At 43.5% G+C, this 21,495-nt stretch overlaps 1 protein-coding gene across 1 annotated transcript; it reads left to right on the forward strand.

Annotated features, from left to right (window-relative positions):
* The first annotated feature begins 203 nt into the window (after positions 1 to 203).
* LOC119564320 (homeobox protein Hox-A1) lies at positions 204 to 7,956 on the forward strand. The gene is made up of 2 exons (XM_037884237.2): positions 204 to 783; positions 4,399 to 7,956. Exons 1-2 carry the CDS (start codon positions 204 to 206, stop codon positions 4,740 to 4,742), a joined length of 924 nt encoding a protein of 307 aa, XP_037740165.1. The 3' UTR covers positions 4,743 to 7,956.
* Positions 7,957 to 21,495: the final 13,539 nt, after the last annotated feature.

Raw genomic sequence — 21,495 nt, forward strand, 5'->3', positions numbered from 1 at the left:
TCATCAAACAGTCCCTCTCCCAGTGAACCTTGGCCATTGGCCAAGAGCCGGCCACGTGATCCCTCCTGCCAATGTATCGAATTTCAGCTGGCTTTTCCTCGCGCTCCGGGCCGGGGAAGTGCCCCATTTGACATGGTGCAAGCCGGGCCAGGGCGCGGGACAAGGGGGCTAGCGCGGGTGGGGGCCAGGACAATGAGAGGAGGATGAACCCTCAGCCAGAGCTGGGCTGGGGGGGAGAGAGCAGGGCGGGCTATGCAGGGACCTGGCCCGGGGAGCAGAGACTCCAGCATTTGCAGCGGAGGCCGTGCAACATCCGCTGTGCCGGGGACGATCGCTGCGTGCTGGGAAGGGAGCTCCCAATTGCAGGGCCCCCCCCGCCGCATCTCCCCTCCCCGCCCGGCCAGCCCCATCCTTTCCCCGCTCCCTCTCGTTATCTCGCGGCTGGGCCCAGGCCCCTTTACAACCCCAGCCAACCTCCCGGCGCCGCTTTCGCCTCCCCAGGTTATAACTCATCCTGCTGCAGCCCCTTCCCAGCCAGTTCTCATGACCCCGGCTTTCCTGGGGGGAGCCTGCCCCCCTCCTCCTCCGCCGCCTACCCAGCTTGCCTTATTGGACCCCGCTCCGGGGGTCGGGGAGCGGATCGGTACCACGCCTGTAGCCAGGACCCCCCCAGCTGTAACTCTCTGGTGGTGCCAGAAGATAGAGGGGACCTCTCTCAGGATGTTTACGGTGACACGAAAACTTTTGAGTGGATGAGAGTCAAAAGGAACCTTCCCAGAACAGGTGAGTCTGAGACAGAGGCCAGTGTATTTAACTGTGGGTGGCAGGTCACTTGGAAAGGCCAAGTAACGTCACTAGGTAATAAAAGTGGAAGATATTCAGGTGTCCCGTCCCCCCCACATTGGCGCATGCCTGTCTCTAAGCAGGTCTATTTGCCTTAAATTTTCTCTCTGCCATGATGTTTGTTACGATTACCTCCAAACTACACTCCTTCTCCTGAGCTGAGTGTGACTTTCAGAACTTTTTTTTTCAATTAAAGTCGTCTTGTGTCTAAAATTATTGCTTTCTTTTTAAAAAAAAAATCATTCAAGGGGAAACAAACTTTTATTTTTTAGAAAACACGAGTTAAGAGGAAACGGACACGTTTGTCTACAATTGGCCAGAATGGTCCCCAAATAAGTGTTTGATCTGATTGACAGAATCTTAAACATATATCAAATATTTATTTGATCTGTAATATATATAGGTACACATGTATAGTTTGAAATTAATGTTGAACCTGGGGATTGGGAGTGTGTGGTTTTGAATGGGGTTATTGTTTCCTGGAAAAATTAAACGTCTTTTTTCAATATTTTAAAATTTATTTTACAGGAATCTGACTTTTGTCTCATTTTAATTTAGGCGCGACAACTCCACCCGTAAAAGTAATTTAGCCCAAAATAAAAGAGATGAAACAACGTCCTACTTTTGTATAATTTTAGCAGGTTGGTAATTAGCAAGTCTGACTTTTAGTTCTGTGCGCTGGGAATTTAGCTTCAAAATTATTCTACCAAAAAATTCTGATCTTGACAACGCTCAGTGCATTGCAAAATTCAAGGAGTAGCAGTTATATTCATTTAGATTACTCCCCAGAGGAAAGTCCATGTATTACCTTTTTCAAACTGAGAGGCGGAAAAACTTTCTCCAAATATTAAGCCTTGTAATGAAACCATTTTCTGAACTCATCGATAAAAATCTGTGTCTTCATAGATCATTAGAAGTTTCTTGTTTACTTCCAATTATATGTGGCTCCTTGCATCATAAACATCTTCCAAGAGATTTATCTCTGACATTTTGCTAAATATTGTATAAATTGAGGGATCTTTTTTTTAAAAAAATCACAACTTTCTTTAAAATTACAATAGTAGAACCATCTGCGCAAACAGATTCGCGTTTGCTTCAAGCGTTTTCCTGTAAAGTTTATTCCAAGCTTTTGCAAATTTCTGGGTGATGTATTTTTTTTTTAAAGTTAAATGTTGTTACAAAGTATCTAACTAACTGGATGTGAAATGATGTATTTTCTCAAGTGGGAGGGGTGGGAAATGCACATTTCATCCCGGTTTTAACGTTGAAAAAGGAGATCGTTTGGGGTTTAGAAAGGAATTGATATTTTCAAAGGCAATCCAGTGGAACAGCCTGAGATTTGAATGTTTTTTTAAAAAATAATCAAACCGAGTTCACTGCCTCCAAGGGATTTCCTCTGCCGTTTGAGTTTAAAGTTCTTTTGACGGCAATAGACAGTATGATTTTCCAGTTTCTTGGAGTTTGAGTGAAGGGGAACAGATTTTACGCTTTGCAAACAGTTTGCCAATTGATGTTTGCTTCTCTCCTGTAACTTTTCGGGTACGGGCAGTGTTTGTTCAGTTTTCTCTTCTGATGATCTGGGTTTATAAACGAATCAGACTTCTCCTAACTCTCTCGACCAAAGGGGAAAAGCTATTCAAATAACCAAGAAAGCGACCGCGTGGGGTTTTTATATATATATATATATATAAGGCTAAAAGCTTTCTCTTTGTTTCGTGCCTTATCTCATTGTTTCACCTTCAAGAGGGGAGGGAGAGGAGTCGGTTAACTGTCATTCACTGAGAACAAAAATATAACAAGATTGGGAAAGTTCTGCTTTTTATTTTGCGGATCCTGGCCATATATAAATCAATCAAAGAACAAGGATGAATTTGATCATTTGCAAAACGAAGGAAAAAAAGCAAATAAGAGTCAAATGGTTTCAGATGTTTTTAGCGGGTTTCACAGGCATGGAGAAGATTTGTTTGAAATGTATGCTCATTTTTGAGCTCGATACAAAGGCAGAGGGATATCCTTTATGCTAGTATAATAAGACGTGTGTGTTAGAGAGAAGATGAAAATTGGAAAGACAGAAGGAGACACACAGGAAGGGAAGAAGATAGAGCAGAGACTGAGAGAGATGGAGAAAGAGAGATTTGTTCTTTGATTTGAAAGTTAAGATTAGGCTGATATGTAAACGCAAAACCTTAGACGTCAAACTCAACTCTGCAAAAACAGATGCAGATTATCCCCCTTCATTTAGTGCATCGCTTTAATAGCAGTGTTTGGGAAAGGAAAGGAAAGGAAAGGAAAGGAAAGGAAGCTGTAAATGGAGATGCGATCACGAGACTTTATCCCCTCAGGGAGCGGGGGACCCATTGGGGCTCTAACAAGGCAGTTGGCCACTCCAAGGGAAGAGTTGAAAGTGAAATTACCTGGGGCCTGAGTTCGGCATCAGAGAAGCTAATGGCTTGTAGGGCAGGCGACTCTGGTGCGTAGGGACCCGAGGCAGATAGTGAATCTGCTGCAGTTCCCCCCCGGCTTCCCCACCTCTCTCTGCCCTGACTGTCTGTGAAACCTTCGTGATTGGCATTAGAGTCATTCCAAAGTGAAAAGAGCTGTTAAGGGTTATTCGCTCCCCCCACCCCCACGTGTTTCCCTCAATCTGAATGTTTTCGGGGGGGGGAGGGCGGGAGAAGAAAAGAAAAGAAAAAAAGACCGACCCGGGCCCTTTCTACCCATCTCTGGCAAGTTTCCCATTATAACCACCTTTCCTTTCCACTTAACCTTTGGGCTCCCGCATCCTGCCCGTGTTCCGCCGCCAAGACCATTGGGTCAGCCCGGTTATCGAAACATGATAACCCCGTGTGTGTGTTTTAAGGCAGAAAACCCCAGAGCCCCCAAACAGGGCATTGTACCCCAAGATGGGGTCTAAAGCGCACATCACTGACCTTTTTTTCACTGCTCCTTCAAAAATCCCAGGGCCGCCCGGGGACTTTCTATGAACCACAGAGCGCAAAGGACTGAAGCCCGCGCGAGTCTAACCTGTTACTTGTGTTTTATATAATGAATATATACATAATGAATTGATGTATACACACATATATACACACGTCTATATAAAGACACATATCTACATAATTAATATAGATTCCAAAATAGACGCATATTACAATACATATTCATTCTGCAAAATAATCCTATATACCTACATATCACTATTTTTCAATATATATATTGCAAGAGGCAGTATAAATACACTCTTGCTAAATACACTCCTATTGCAATATATATCGTGGGAAAGAGGCACGTGTATATGATTATTTTGCAGAATAAATACCTATTGCAGTAGGAGTATATTTTGCAATAGGGATCTATGCATATAATAAAGAAAGATAATGGAAAGTATGTGTGTGGGTGTTGGGGGGATATTACTCACGAAAAAGATGTTTTTGTGGGGGGGGGGGTTAAGAAAGAAGAAAGAAAGTTAGCTAGCTGGAAAGGGAGCCTCCTAGTTACTAACCTCATGGGTTTTAATAATCATCTCCTCCCCACCCCCCTTCCCTTTGTCTCCAGTGAAATCAGGAGACTGTGGCTTTGCTGGGGAGAAAAACGCAGTCTCTCCCAGGACAAACTTCAGCACCAAGCAGCTGACCGAACTGGAGAAAGAATTCTACTTCAACAAGTACCTGACCCGGGCCAGGCGGGTTGAGATCGCCTGTGCCTTGCAGCTCAACGAAACCCAGGTGAAGATCTGGTTCCAGAACCGCAGGATGAAGCAGAAGAAGAGGGAGAGGGAGGGTTTCCCCGAGGGGTCAGCTGGCTGCAATGGACCGGAGTCCTCCTCTGACAAATCAGACATCACCTCCCCAGCTACCTCTCCTAGCAGAAGTAACGAGGCTCCCACGCCTCCCATCTGACTGAGGCTCTTGTTAGAACCTCTGTTCTGATCTTGGGCAGAGAAACAGAAAAGAGACTTTCCCCATCAGATCCACTCAGCCCCCTGCATTCATCTTGCTGGGGGAGAGAGAAGGGTGCAATGCATTGCAATGGACTTGGGGGTGAAAACACACACCAAAACCATGTGTAGAGACTTCCACACTCACCACCATGACCACCACCGATAGCACAGGTGCCAGCATTGTGCTGTTAAATGGGTGTCCTTCCAATAGATGCAGATGCTAGATTAATGGATGCCATGCTAAAAAAAAAAAAAAAAGTTACTTTCCCTTCCAAATTCGTAGAGCAGAGGTGAATAGAGAGGGCCAAATATTTTTTTTCAAAAACCATGAACTTTTTACAAAAAAATGCAGACAACAACAAGTTTTCACACACTCTTGATTCTTTGTGAGTAAACTGGACGTTTTTTCCACTAAAAGTTTGTTACATTTTTATTCACAATACATTTCGACTTTTTCCACAAAAAGTTTCTACAACATCTTTAGTCACAAAAAGATTAGATTAATTTTTTTTCACAAAAAGGCTCATTCTTCATGGAAGGTTTTGATGAACTTTTTCTACTAGAAGTGTTGACAAATTTTATTTTGACACATTATTTTCCCCCAAAAGTTTTGACATGAGCCTTATTCACAATAAGTTTTGATGCAATTTTTTTCCCCACAAAAATTCTTGACAAAATTGTTTTGTGGGAACTTTCGATGAACTTTTTTTCATGAAAAGTTTCACCATTTGTTTTTGTGTTTTTTTACGAAATGGTTCAATTACATATTTTCCACAAAAAGTTCTGACAACAATTTGGGGAATAATTTTCATATTTGAACTCTAATTCCAAATGTTCCTATTTCACTGAGCCCTTTTAGAAGGAACTAGAGCCATTATCTCCTGGGAGTAATTATTTTAGAGATATGTAATACAGTTACATACCATTTTGGTGAAATTTCTAGGGAGAATAATGCTCTTCAGAAGTATTTTTAAGACCAGGACATTTTTGCTGAACTCAGTATTCTGGCCACAGACAGCCATTCTGGCCAAGGATGGTTATCACAGTTTCTTGAATGCCATCTCTATTCTTGTGCCCACACATCTAAATGATACCCTAGTGGGTGAGTTAACCCTCCCTCTGATGTGATACTAAAGGGGCAGAAAAAGCCCGGTCTCAAGCCACTGAAGTCAAAGGAAAAAATCTAGTGGTCTTTAATGGACTTTGGATCTAATCCATATGAAACAAGTTATATGCAGTATAATCAGTGGGCCTACACAGATATTTGATCAAGAAAATATGATGTTTCCCCCATCTTTTAAATGTGCTTTCCTAGGCTAAATGCACCTTCAGCACAAATGGATAGGAGAGGAAATGTGAGTTCAAAATCAGGCTTAGAAATATAAGAGACATGGTAATTATGCTATAAATAACCTCCTCAGTCAGTAAAAGCTTAGAAGTGTATTATTTATTTTCACATTTCCGAGGTTCTTCATTAACATTTAAATCTTCTAACAGCTGGGAAGAAACACACTCTTCATATTAAAAGTGGATTTAATTTATAGCAAAGAGTGAAAGCAACAAAGCAAATGCAAAAATCAGGGGTGTTGTCACAGAACTTTGACAGGACAGTGGTGATGGGCTGGAGAGATGGGAATAGTTGCCTTTTAAACTTTAATAAAGGATAAAATGGAGGCCAACATTATATCAAGAACAAACAATAAGAAGTGTTAAAATAACCCTAGGTAATGTTAGAGCCACTTATGCTGAGACAAAGTTTGCACACAATGCCTCACTTTGGAGAAATAATTGGTTCATTTTCATCACCGTGTTTTATTATTATTAATTATTATTATTATTATTGATGTTTTACTATCAAAATATATTTGAGAAATGCCTTTTGTCCATGGAGAATACTGGTTTATTTTCACTCGGATCATATATTACAAGAGGCTAACCCAATGAAAGGACTTTAGGTGGCTGAAAAGTACATTTGATTTAAAAATATACACAGCATTCTTCTTCAACAGCCGCTGGATTTATACCAAATGTTCTGCTAACCAAACTTTCCCTCGGTCTTCCTTGCCACTCATCACTGAAAGGATTAATGGGGTGGTGGTGGGGTTTTAACACCTCTAAATAATACACCCATCAGTGGAATTTCAGGCAGGACAATCCCTAGAAACTGTTGCCTTTTTAATCGGATCTTTAAATTTGCAGTTCACTCCATTTTGCTGGAAAAAAAGAAAAAACACACATGAAACAATAGCTAAGGAACCAAATATGCTAATTTGCCACCAACGCTATTATTTTGTCTTTCCCTGTTGCAAAATTCTAATCACACTTTGGAAATGAGCTGTGAGTTGTTCACTAAAGTACTCATGTTGAATTAGGGTTGCTGCTGTGTTTTAAATTATTTTTCCTCTCATTGCTATGTAACTAAACTTTTATCTCCTTGCCTGTTTAAAAATTCTCCTAATTTGTTATTTTAAATTACTCCATGTGGAAGTCCTCCTTTTCTTTTTGCGAATACAGACTAACACGGCTGCTACTCTGAAAGGTAAATTCAGACATTTCGGTGAAACCGCAAAATGTCTAGAATCAACACAAGAAAGAAAGAAAAAGTTTTATTTAAAATGTTTGGGGATTGCAAGGTTCAGTTATGACCCCAATCTAAAACTGGCACATATTCCTTTAAACCAAAGATGTATAGTGAATCTAGTTAAATTCATGGAACATGAGACTTCTTTTGACAGTGGAGAATATTTAAAAGGCACGTGAAAATGAAGGGAGCTATTGCAAAATGTCTACCTCTTATTTGCCGGGACTATCAGAATGTATGCAGGGTTGTTGTACCAGTGTCAGTCGCAGGGTATTTGGGAGACAAGGTGGGTGAGGGAATATCTTTTTGTGGAGAAACTTCTGTTGGTGAGAGAGACACGCTTTTGAGCTACAGAACTCTTCTTCAGGACCTCTGTATAGCTCGAAAGCTTGTCTGTCTCACCAACAGAAGTTGGCCCAGTAAAAGATATTCCCTCACCCACCTTGTCCCTCAGGACTATCGGAAGGACGATATGGATTTATTTATTGATTTATTTATTTTCTTTCAATATGAAGTGGAATGTGTGTTGTGGTAGGGAGGGGAAATGGACATGTGAATGGATAACATTAAAAATTGTCTTGGTTTGATTCTATTTGTGTTACCTTATTGTTCTTTCTCTTATTTACCATGTATGTTAAGATGGCACCTCGGCTCCAGTGAGTTGGAATCTCTACATTACAGTGTGTCTGGGCGCATTACACACATATTGTAATAGACAGTTCCTGCCCCAAAGTCCTTGCAATATTGCATTGTGAATCTAACTTTCTCCCCTGCCTTGAAAATGGATCGCTCTTGAGCAAATTTGCTCCAAGGAAGGAAAACTCGTACAGCATTTTGGAAAATAAGGGTGGATCTGCAACAATATCATTCACATTTCGATAAAAAAAATTGACAACATTTCAAAATTAAGAATATATACACCAAGCAGCTTGAAATAAAACCCCGACCTCTTTTTGCTGTAAGTAAATAGGTTGCAAGTGTGAGATATTTTACACCGACTGTAGGGATAATTCCCTTGAGGCACAAACTGCGGCTCCCAAACGTGTATTGGTTCACGCACCACCTTCTTAAAATTGTTGTGATGTGAACTGCTGGAACATCGAGTTCATGTAGCAAGAGTGGCTCATGTCCTACAGCTAGGGAACCCCTGGTCTAGACTCATAGATTTCAAGGCCAGAAGGGACCATTATGATCATCTCATCTGACTTCCTGCTCAGCACACGCCAGAGAATTTCACCCAGTGATTCCTTTGCTAGGTCCCGTAATGTACAGTTGAACCAACACCTTGCGATTGATTGTCCACAATGTGCGGTCACATGGTTGTAGGTGAGGTCTTTAGGAGTACATCACCTCGAACTTCCGGAATCCGAAGGGTACAGCTACACTGCAGCTGGAGGTGTGATTTCCATTTTGAGTAGACGTTTAACTGAGCTAGCATGCTAAAAATAGCAGTGTACCCCAGGATGGCAAGAGCACTGGCATAGGCTAGCCACCAGAGAACAATCCCATCCGAGTCCCTAGGTCCATCCTGAGGTGGCTACACTGCTATTTTTAGTGTGCAGGCTTAATTAAAGCTAGCACATGTACGTCCACCCAAGCTGGAAATTACGGATCCAGCTTCAGTGTATGTGTATCCCATGGCTCATGCTCATGTCTGCATAAAGCAGTGAAGTATTGGCAACCACAAGTGTTCAAAAATCACAAGCCTGCCCACCCCCTCACAAAGCTGGCTTAAAAATCATGAGATTTAAAGCAATAATAATAATTTTGGGGGATCCCTTTAGTTCCCTTCTTGTTTCTGAGCCTTTTGGCATCACATTTTCAGGCTTTTTCCTGCAACCATGAGGCCAGAAACTTGCTATTTTATAAAAATGATAGCTGAGAGGTTCACACAAATCCCATGATTCCAGGAGCTGGGGCTTTAAGAAAAACACCAAACTCATGATGAAATCACCAGATTTTGGCAACACTGTGCATGGGGTACAAGCAGGTTTGGGGAATCCCTTAATAAGAAGGTACTTTGCTGAATCAATTTCTTTTGTCTCAGCATTGTACGCGCCATATTGTGTCTACTGCATTTGGGCCTATTAGAACATTTCATATTTTCTCTGTGTTATACAGGCTTTATTCTAAGATTACAGCTGTCTTACAGAAAATCCATACAGGCCTACTCTTCCTTTCACCTCTGACCTTTTGACCTCTTCCTTGCCTGAGGACAGAGTTGACCCGGTCATTGACTAACCCTGAGTCAATAAGTCTGCCTTCATTAGCATAAAACATGAATCTAGTGGCAGCTTGACAAATTATAACTTCAAGCTAAAGATCTGCCAACTAGCTAACTCCTGTAACGACTATTTATCATTGGAAATGGTAAATCATAGGAATCTAGATGACTCAATTATTTGGATTTAAGAAAGAAAGAAGGAATTCTTCATTGCGACGGGGTGGTTAAAGACAAAGCCTTGCCCCAAAGCATGAAAATGATCATGAAGCAAGGATTCTGTTCTCTCTTCCCAGATCACTCTCTCTTTCTTTTTGTCTCTCATTCTTTCTTTCTGTGTGTCTCTTTTTTTTTTTACTCATTCCCTCTGTCCCTCCATCTCATTTTTCTTTTCCTTTGTCATCCTCTTTGCAAATCTCGCCTTCTCTTTCATCCTTTTCCACTTTCTCTTTGTCTCTGTTTCTCTTTTTATCTGTCTCATTCTCTTTTTATTCATCATTCTCTCTCCTACTCTTCTCTCCTCTCCTTTCTTTCTTTCCATCTCCCATCCTCAGACTCTCCCATTTTTACAGCTTTCTCATCCCCCTCCTCACCAGATTTCTCCCTTTCACCAGATGCTGCTTTGCTGATCCACTGCCCTAGCTGAGGAATTGGCATAGAAGGGAACAGAAGCTTTTTCCAGCAGGATCAGGGCCCACAGAGGGTCAAATCCATACCTCTTAAATATCAGCCAAGCTGCCTTTGCTGCTGCTGAACTGTAGAAATTGATGTCAGCAGCGTTCAGTGATGTGGCATCCTGCAGATCCTCCACGGTTCATGCAATCCTTGGTCACTGAGCAGAGGATAAAGCATTATCATCCATTGCACTCTCCAGAACAAGTCACTTCTCCGGCTTTGTTCATTTTCCAAAGGGAACTAGAATTTTAACAAATCTGCAGGCTGGAGACAGAGGGGTCCACATAGGAGAACCAGTCTGATTCCTGCTTTGCTTTGTGTATGGTCCCAGGCTTATTCTTTCTGGCAGGATGGTGTGCAGACAATAGGCCACAATTCTGGCCTACCTCCTTGCGATGCTACTGACTACAAAGGGGTTGTGGAAGGCTAAAACCAGGAGGGAAAGACACACTGACCCATAGAAGGGGGGAGGACAGGAAAGTACAAGAAAGCATCTGACAGAAAAAAGAGCATACGTGAAAAAGAGAAATCAAAGATCAAATCTTGTGTGGATTAAGCCAGGTTCAATTTCCTGCTCTGTAGGGATCAATTCTATTGTCCCATGCACTGGTGTAAATACACAGTAGCCCTCATTGACTCCACTGCAGTTATTCCAGTTTGACACCAGCACAATCCAGAGCAGAGTTTGCCTTTAAAAATTAAGGCTACTCTCTGAGGCTGATTGCAGAATTGTAAAATGCCTGAGATTTCTCTCCCTTCTGCTGTTTCAATAAATATGTCCTTTAAACCAGACTTGAAATAAACACCAGTCCCTAAAATTACCCATTAACCCCAGGGCAAATGGCTTGTCCTGACCTCAGAGACACTGGTTTCCAGTGGTGCAAATTTCTCTATCATAAATCTCAATTTGGGGCCAGATTCTCAACAGCCATAGCTCGATTGAAGTCAATGGGGCCAGGTCCCCAGATGGTGTAAATCAATGTAGCTCCACTGGAGTCAAGGGGGACAGATTCCCAGCTGGCAGAAATCAGCATTAGCTCCATTGCAGTCCATGGGACGACATCGATTGGGACCAGCAAGGAATAAGGACCTTTATTTCTCAGGCAGTTGTGCTGACAGACACGATCCCCTCCCAAATTCCCGAGCAAGAACATTTCACCCTCTAATTACATTTTATTGTTTCAAATAAAAAGAAAGGAAGGAAGAAAGAAAGAAAAAAGGCAGAGTTAACATGAAACACCACACTAGCACTCATTTAAAAATATACACTGCACCGAGATTTATGACTGAGGATGCTTCCTATAAATCAAGCCAGACTTTCTTTCCTCTGCACCATGCAGAAATGTAAACACCTGCATCTGATTATTTTTAGTTTAAACAGAAAAACAGGTGCAGACACCTCTGTTTTCAAAACAAAGAGAATAAGAAATTTAAATAGATACACACACATTCACAGCCATATATTCTTACATGGGTATGTGCACATTAGCCACTAATTTAAACATTATCAGTGCCTATTACCATAAATACTCATATAGAATCAAAAGAAAAATTCTTATGTATATTTCCATTATTTATTATTATTTCTATTACCATAGTGCCTAGGAGCCTATCTATTTTATCATTATAAAATATATAAGCTCAAATTTATCTCTGGTGTAATTCTGTGAAAGTCAATGAAGTCTGAAGGATTATATACATATAGAAAGATAGACAGATGGGTGTGTATAGGGATGGATAGATAGATAGATTACTGAAAGAGAATCCTTAGAAGAAAGGAAATTTCTCTGGTGATCTCAGGATCATTAAATAACTTTTCCTTCTCATCTTTTTTTAGGTGATTATTAAATACTGCATGGCAATATTCTTCTCCTCAAATTGATCATATTTTTTCAGTTGATTTTAGAAGTTTCAATTTGTATATTTGTGGGGGGGAAACCCCTCCGCTTTCAGTTATCCAAGCAGGGTTGGAAATGTTTCAATTGTCTATTACAATTAAAATATACCCTCTAAAATTCACCTTGAGTTTTCATTTCTTTTTATCAAGCACATTCGTCCATAAGGTCCCGACTCAGCAAGGGGTTTAAGCATATACCTAATCGGAAACATGTGAGTAGACCCATTGACGTGCATAAAGTTAGACATGGGTCTACTCACACTGGGTTTTTTTTGCTGAATTGGGGCTTAAATTTGAACATAAGAAAGGGCTGTGCAGTTGTAAGTCTATTCTAGTGTTTGTGTGTGTGTGGGTGTGTTAGTGTATTCTACGCTCTCTGTGTAAGTGTGCTTTAGTGTGTGCATATTCTAGTGCATGCATGTGTAAAATAAATTTGAAAATTGTGTGTCAGGAACAAGTACTAGTAGAAGGAATTTAGGACATTATTCTCTCTTATTTTCACCATGTGAGGGTGTGAGTGAGTGTGTATGTGAGTGCTGCTTGTGATTGAGTGGGTGTCTGCCCACAGAGATCTCAGTGACTTACATGCACTTACACCAGGGCTGAATTTGATCCCACACTTGTTACACCTCGGTTTTATACCAAAACATCTGAACTGAGTTTCCATTCAGATGAGTTCTATTATTTCATGCCTGCTATTAACAGGGAAAGAAATATATAAATGGCATATTCCAATTCCCCACAGTGATCAGACACCCTAGCGCAGAGACTCTGTTAACTTCAATGTTACGAAGAACCAGATTCTGCTCTCAGCTAAATTTGGGATTTACTCTGAAGTCAATGGCATTACTCTGGATTTACGTTGCTATAATGAGACCCCCCCCACACCCCGTTTTCTCAGTCGCCTAACCCTAGGGCTCCATTTCTGCCACTCTTAGTCACTTTGAGTAGTAGTTTACTCTGTGAGAAATCCCATTCATTTCAGTGGGACAACTGGCAGGATTGGCCCTATTCAGCATGAGTAAAGAGGGAAGAACTGGGCTGCACCGTAGCTTAGTGTTAAATGGAACAGTAGGGGGCAAGTGTAAAGTTGTGAGCCCCGCAGGCTCTGGGAAAGCTGGCCTAGTAGCTGGCCTAGAATTTGGCATGCCAGGTTCAATTCCTAGCTCAGCCAGACTCCTTGTGTGACTGGGGCAGGTCTCTTCATCTCTCTGTGCCTCAGTTCCCCGTCTGTAAAAGGGTGGGGCGGGAGGACAATAGATCCCTATTTTACCTAAGTGTGTTGTGGGCATTAAAAGTATCCTTGCGATGATCAGCTCAGGGCTGGTGGTGCTAAGCGCATTGCTGCATCGGGAGAATGGATTGCCGTGGTGGTTAAGGAGTAAACGTGAGACACAAGCTCAATCCCCACCTCTGCCAAAGACTTCCTGGCTGACCTTGGGCAAATCACTTAATTGCTTCTGTACAATGGGGCTAATAGTATTTCCTAACCTAACCAGTGTGTGTGTGGGAAGATCAATATGCTAACGATTGTGAGGTCTGTCGATGTTATGGCAATGGGGGGGCCAGAGAAGTACCCAAGGGCTTGTCTGCACGACAGGGGCACAGAAACACAGGTTTGGCACTGTAGCTCTTTCGCTGTTACCCTGCCGGGTAGGGACAGGCTACAGCGACGGAAAAGGTTTCCCTGTCTCTTTAGCATTCTTCAGCTGACCTAGCTGTGTCTACACCAGCGGGTTAGTTCACCATAGCTGTGCCACTCAGGGGTGTCGATTTTTCACATCAACCTAGTTTTAAATGTTGACCGGGCCTAGGATAGATCCATTCACAGGCACCGACTCCGTGGGGGCTCCAGAGCCGTTCCTCCCTCTCCCCCCAGCACCTCCCATCCACTGGTGGCCTCACCTATCAGCTCCTCTCCCAGCCCCTCCTGCCGGCTGGTGGCCCTGCCACTCAGCACCGCCCCCTCCCCCGCAGCATCTCCCGTGAGCTGGTGATCAGCTGTTCAGCCGTGTGCAGGAGGCCCTGGGGGGGAGGGGACAGGAGCAAAGGCAAGGCACACTTGGGAGGGGGAGCGGAACGGGACAGGAAGAGGGCAGGGCCTGGGGCAGAGCGGGGGTCAAGCCCCCCCTGCACATTAGAAAGTCGGCACCTCTGGGTCCACTTTTATTCTTTTGGCCTCAAGTCATTTCATTATAAACTTGTGGGCCGAGCCGTCTGCTGCTGCCGGCCTTGGAATACAACTGCCCTTACCCAGCTGAAGGGTCCTTTCGCCTCCTACCCCTCCCTCTGTTCACGTCCCCCATCTCCATGGAAGAGTCTGGGAAAGTTCTCTCCCACGAAGAGGCCATGTAGGCGTTTACTTAGCCCCAGTCACCAGAGCATCTGAGCACCTCACACTCATTCATGGATTTTACCCTCACAACATCCTCACTGGTGTCTTGTCCAAGGTCACAGAGGGAGCCCAGCTGATCTCGGCATTCTGAAATCCTGGTCTGTGGCCAAACCATGGGAGCATCATTCCCACAGCATGTAGAGCTCACCACATTATCCTCCCACGTAATGCTGAATGAGCGCTTGGATCTCATGCCTGGCTCAGCTATTCTGTTTTATAGTTTCTTACACTGTGTTCATCACCGTAACCTCTGACTTTCACGGCTGGCCCGAGGTCACGCACGACCTCTGCAGCTGAGCCAGGAACCGAGCCGAGATCTCCTCATGCCAGCGCCCTAGCCGCCAGCCTTCTCTCTCCTAGACATCTGATCTCCACTGGCTTCCGCGAAATGACTCATGATTTTCACCAGCACAAGGGAGAGGAGAATCAGGCCCAAATTGCCCTCTCTGTGGGAGAGACCCCGAGCAAGTTGGCTTGAGTTCTCATTTTGTCTAAGTGTGTCAGGGGGGCAGGTGGGGATAGTGAAAGGTCCTTGCTTCAGTGGATTGTGAGGAGGAGAAGATCAATAGAAAGAGACAGATTGGAGACACATTTCTATCACTCTGTATTGCTGGCTCAGCACTCCTTCCATTCCCTGCCAGGCTCAGGGAAGGCAGGTGCAGCCAACAGCTCCCTGCCTTTCCAATTCAAACAGGTTTCTAATCCCTCCACTGGAGGGTAAACAGCATTGAGTCACGCCTGGGATTAACCACACAAATATCTCTAATGTATTCAAATGCACTTCCTCAATACCACATTATAAACAGGGGTTACTAATGAGGAACAGCTAGGGCTATGGGGAATCATAATGACTTCATCCTGTGCTAAAAAGCAAGAGGCTTTTTCCTTTAAAGGATCTTTCTTTTTCTTTCCTATTTTACATCTTTCTTTCTTTCCTTCCATGCCAAGATCAGAGAACGGGAACATCTCATGTAAACTAGGTAGCTTGGGGGTGGGGAGAAAGATGTTTTTTATTGTAAAAGATGACATTTTTATTGTCTCTTATATTGTGCTATTTTCCTTTTTTATATTATAATCCAGCGCCAGCTTTATTTTAGCTGGTAACAGAAGTGAAATTATTTTCCAAAGAGATTTCTTTTTTTGCATAGCTACATTGCCTTTTTAAACACTCTATTAGAAAAGTATCGCTGAGCAGCTGGGATGCAGGCATAGAGCGGGGGATAGGCGTGAATATGGGATGGGGGTGAGAGGCAAGCAATAAAAGGAACCCATAAAGATTAATTATCTAATTAACAGAAACATAAAAATAGAGAGAGGGATAAATAAATGCCTTGCCAAAATTTGGTTGGGAAATTTTACACTCTTAGTTAGAGCGGTAGAAAGATGCGGACAACATTCTCTCTTCATTTGCCCTGGTGTAAATCAGGAGTAACCAGACTATAGACAGTGGGCCTGATTCTGGAGTAAATATGGAATAGCTTCCCAGTGTAAACCAGGAGTAACCCAAGTGGCGTCTGTGCAGCTGGTTCTGATTTCACACCAGCATAAATCAGGATCAGCTCCATTGCTGTCAGTGGGGCTAATTCCCATTTAATTTACACCAGTGTAAATCAAAAGTGACACCACTGGAGTCAGTAGCACTGACTCTGATCTCACTTGCACTTGTGTAAATCAGCAGTAGCTCCATTGCAGCTGGTAGAACTAATTCCCATTTAACGCTGATGTAAATCAGGAGTAATTCCACTGGCGTGAGTAGGCCTGATAGTGCTCTCACACCCACGTAAGTCAGGAGTAACTTTGGATATCAATGGAGTTACCTGGGCTTCATTCTCATTTTGCCTCTTTGCACTAATTTGGCAGGAGTAACGGGGTTTTAAAGTGGGCAAATGTCACAAACACTCATTTAAAGGTCACTTGCAGTGGTGGTGTAGCCGTGTCAGTCCCAGGATGTACGCGAGACAAGGTGGGTGAGGTAACATCTTTTATTGGACCAGTTTCCGTTGGTGAGAGAGACGAGCTTTCAAGCAACACTAGAAGAAAAAGAGGACTTGGGGCACCTTAGAGACTAACCAATTTATTTGAGCATAAGCTTTTGTGAGCTACAGCAGCCAATGAAGTGAGCTGCAGCTCACAAAAGCTTATGCTCAAATAAATTGGTTAGTCTCTAAGGTGCCACAAGTCCTCCTTTCCTTTTCTTTTTGCGAATACAGACTAACACGGCTGCTACTCTGAAAGCTACACTAGAGTTATTCAGGGCACTTCAAAGCCCCTTTACACGTCCAGAGTCGTGCAAAGTGGCCTTCTTGTAAATGTGAATCAGGTGTAAAGTAAGAGGAGAATCTAGCTCATCGCTCTAGGGGCCAAATTGTGAACCCCTTGCTGCTAACAAAGACCATTTACTCACATGGGTAACCCCACTGAAGTCTCACTAATCCAGCCCGAACGAGGAGTAACAGATTTTCTGCCCCCAAAAAAGTGGAGGGTGGGAAATAATTCCCAGTGCACTGTCTTCACCTGGGCAACTTCATTGCTAGATCATGGTGATCTTTCACAAGACATCACTGATTGATTAACTTTCCTGCCTCACCCCCGCCTTTGAGAACTGCCCACCAGCGGATCCTGGGATTCTCCACTTTATTTGTTATTGACAAACTTTGTGAAGTTCTCAGGCCCCGGTTCCTGCCTACGTTCGGGACTGTGTCAGTAAAATGGGCGTGATACATCTGTAGTGAGGGGGCATGGCCTCCCTTTGAGACTGATGGCCGTGCACGCCTACAATATCCCTATTTTATATGTGTGCTGTGCAGCTTAAAAGCCATTTTTGATATGATAAGCTCAGAGATGGTGGTGATAAACTCCTTAATATTGCTTCCATGGGCCGGAAAGGCTTGGTCTATACTATGAAGTTATGCCAGCCTAGCTATGTCAGCAAGAGGTGTGAAAACCCGCACCCAGCCCACATAGCTATGCCGACGAAAACCACAGTGTCGACGCAGCTATACCGACAGAGGTTGAAGGTCTCAGCCATTTTTTGGCTTTTTTACACACTTGAATTTACAAACCACACCCAAGTGACAGCTACTAGTATAGTGTAAAATATTCAATATAGTACATAACATTGTATACAATATATGAATATATGCAATTCAAATTACTACTTTAATATAATATTAAAGTTGAAACAACAGTGTCCACATGAAATGATTTTATCGTATTGAATTGGAACTCTGACATTATCGAAAATGTCATCAAAACAAGCACATTGCTGTTAGATGTTTCAAGTTCATCAAAGCTGCCTTGTTCAATGGAAAAATATTTTGCTGAAAAAATTTCAACCTGCTACGAAACCGTCCTTTCTCCAACAGCAGACCTCCTTTAAAATACGTGATCCATAAACACTTGAATGTAAGCGCGCTTTGCAAACATGAATTAATTTAGCCTTAGAATCCCACTGTCCTCACAGAGGCATGGAGTTTACATGCGCATTTGGAATCATTGTTGACTCTGGGCTTTAACTAGAGATTGGTTGGCTATTTTCTGGCTTCCTGGTCCATGTAAGGGGCCAGTCACCAGAGGCTAGGGTTATCAATTTTTGTTGCACATAGTCCTGGAGGTTTCATCCCAGGACATAGTCTTTAATTAAAATCTAATCTTTAATTCCTGGAGACTCCAGGACAATCCTGAAGGGTTGGCAACATTATCAGAGGCCAAGGATCTTTACAAGCAAGGTGGATGGGACAGGGAAGGGAGTTTGAAAAAGCTGGAGGATATGAGGTGGTGAGAATCTGAGATGGCAAGAGGGCCAAGCCCAATTGTGATAAAATTGCACAACCCAGGGCTCTCACAGTGTGGCTCTCTGTCTCCCTCTAATGGCCACCTTGCATAGAGGGTTAGGAGTCTGTAGCTATGGTTTAGCTAACAGAACTGAATCTGGAGAGCTCCTGCTTCTGGCTCCAGAGTTCCCAAGTTCAAGCCCTCTCCATATACTCCCTGGGGTGATGCTGCAGTAAGAAGTGGGAACAGAAGTGGTTTTGTTGACAGGAGGTGGGACCAGCAGTGTTCTGGGCCTTCAGTCTTGGCTCAGGCCTGAGAGCTGGGGCTTCCTGATTAGACCCAGACAATTTTTTTTTTTTAATGAAAAATGCAGATTCAGCAACACTGAACTGTTTCCCCCATTTCTGTTGGTTTTGCCAACCTGGTTGTTTTGGTGGGAAGGGAGGGATTCCCTGCCCTACATTCATAGAATATCAGGGTTGGAAGGGACCTCAGGAGGTCATCTAGCCCAACCCCCTGCTCCAAGCAGGAGCTATCCCCAATTTTTCCCCAGATCCCTAAATGGCCACCTCAAGGATTGAACTCACAACCCTAGGTTTACCAGGCCAATGCTCAAACCACTGAGCTATCCCTCCTCTCCATTTCAACATGTTCAAAATGAAACATTTGCATTTGAAATTTGAAACAACTGTTTCAAAATTTCTTTTAGCTTCATTGGGGGGAAAAAAAAAATGAAAAAAATGTTTTTAAAAAGTCAAAATCAAAATAAAACATTTCATTGGACCTGATTGGGATGGGGGTCTTTTCAATTCACCTAAAATTTCGAACATTTTTATTTTTGGTCCAACTTTTGAGGTGTCAAAATTGCCAACAAATCAAAAAGTTCCATTCCTGACTTCTAATCCCAGCTCAGGAACTGACCTCCTGTGTCCCTCGGGAAAGTCACTCAACCTTCCTACCTTAGCACCTAATTTTTAAAGGGGGCTAAGAATATTTACCTTGCCGAGGTGTTCTACTCCATTGACATCAGTGGCACCAGATTAGTCAGGGATTTGGTGTGCATAAAGGCCTTTGAAGATGGCAAATACTACATGGGCCCAATCCTGTGAGGTGTGGGGTACCCCCTGAGTGGTGCTGAATGTTGTTACTGATGCCAAATGGTGCTGATTTCAGCCCTGGATAGCCTCAGAACCACACAGAATCTGTAACTATCATCAGCTGGCATTTTCAGAAGGACCTATGGGAGTTAGGTAGCCAATACCTACTGACAGTCATAGGGTGAAATCCTGGCCCTGTTTAAGTCAGTAGGAGTTTTGTAGTTGAATTCAATGGGGTTGGAATTTCAACCACCAATTTTAAGGCCAGAGGAAGCATTATGATGCCCTACGTAACACAGGCCAGAGAATTTTGCCAGGGATTCTTACATCAAACCCATAACTAGAGCTGGGGCACAAAATGGTTTTCCCATCCCATGTCAGCGTTTGAGATTTTTAAAAATGTCCAGTTCCGCATGAGGACAAAACCAAGACCTTCTGCATGAAAAACTGGAGAGAGAAAAGCTGCCATACCCAGAGAGCCAAGTGCCTGGTAGTCAGGACAACTTATCTAGCAAGCAGAAGACCCAAGTTCAAATTCCTGCTCTGTCTTATTCAGAGCTGGGCCTTGAACAGAGCTCTCTGTGATGGGGCGCGACTCACCACTGCGGCGCCTCCTGATGGCTGTCTGGGGAAATACTGCTGCACCCTCTTCTGGTGAAAAGAAAAGGAGTACTTGTGGCACCTTAGAGACTAACCAATTTATTTGAGCATGAGCTTTCGTGAGCTACAGCTCACTTCATCCAATGAAGCGAGCTGTAGCTCACGAAAGCTCATGCTCAAATAAATTGGTTAGTCTCTAAGGTGCCACAAGTACTCCTTTTCTTTTTGCGAATATAGACTAACACGGCTGTTACTCTGAAACCTCTTCTGGTGGTGTCTCGCATACTGTCACCTCTGTTCCTGAACCCATGTCACTCCTAGGACCACAGCATCCTCTTCAGTGACACTGGCCCTGGCTGTGCCACACCCTATGTCCCCCCTTCCAGGGGGACCTGCAGTCCACAGTCTAGCCACTTCCTTCAGTGGCTCCAGCACCCTCTTTGCCCTTCCATCAGGGCCTCAGTCTGCAGATCCCTGCAGCCTGCCAGGAGCTGCCTTTAGCTCTCTGGGTCTCTTCCTGCACCACTGCTTGGTCCAGGGTGCTTGCTACCCTCCATCTGCAAGACAGCCAGTCCTTCTCTAGTGCCAGGGAGTGACTGAAAGTGCTCTGTTCTGCAGCCCTTCTTATATGGGCCAGCCCAGCCCAGATTGGCTGCTCCTATAAGCCCTTCTGTGATTGGCTGCCTCCTGTGCATCCTCCCGAGAGCTGTTTTTAACCCCTTTTCTGACAGTGTGGAGCTGACACCCCATCACACTCTCCTACATCTCAGCTGAATGTCCTAGTCACTGAGCTATTGGCTATTCAGGCTATCACATTCCTTTTGCTTTTGAACAGAAATTCCAAGCAGGACCTGAGAAAGTTTAATCAAAACTGCCCCTTCCCTGTGAAAAAATAATCAGTTTAGACAAAAAGTCATTTTGGTGGAAAAGTCCCACCCAGTATTCCCCATAACTTCTTGTTGAGCTAGAGCGTATCTTTTAGAAAGACCCCAGCTTGGATTTAAAGACTCCAGGTGCTAGAGAATCCACCATCTCCATTGGTCAGTTGTTAGGCCCCCGCCATTATTAGGATGTCCCTGGCCATTTTCTCCCAGGACGTGCAAAATTCCTGGTGCTGGAAATGTAGCAGTAAGTGGTCACTACCCATGGATCCAGTGAGCAAGCAGGTTTTATGGATCAGTCAAGGAGGATCTACACTGCCTCAAGAGCTCAGAGGGCAGTTTCTCATGTCAGCGTGTTTGACTTCTACGTGCAGATATGTACACACTGAATCCCTGCTCCCATGGCTGTGCGTAAGCCTGCCATTTTTCTTTGGGAAACAGAAATACATTATGCAGCTCACCTGTCACTGCCCAAATAGCCAGATCAAATCCCGCTAATGCCCGCCTCAAATTTGTGTGTGTGTGTGTGTGTGTGTTTTGTTTTAAAATTCGGCCCTCAATCATTCCCGAAAAGTGTTCCTCACCACCAGC

The sequence above is a fragment of the Chelonia mydas genome, chromosome 20, assembly GCF_015237465.2.
Source record: "Chelonia mydas isolate rCheMyd1 chromosome 20, rCheMyd1.pri.v2, whole genome shotgun sequence".
Lineage (NCBI taxonomy): Eukaryota > Metazoa > Chordata > Testudines > Cheloniidae > Chelonia > Chelonia mydas.

Excerpts from the sequence above, each read along its gene's own strand:
- LOC119564320 (XM_037884237.2), top strand. The coding sequence starts at position 204 with ATGAACCCTCAGCCAGAGCTGGGCTGGGGGGGAGAGAGCAGGGCGGGC. Across the intron at positions 784-4,398 it reads AAGGAACCTTCCCAGAACAG|TGAAATCAGGAGACTGTGGC; the intron begins GTGAGTCTGAGA and ends CTTTGTCTCCAG.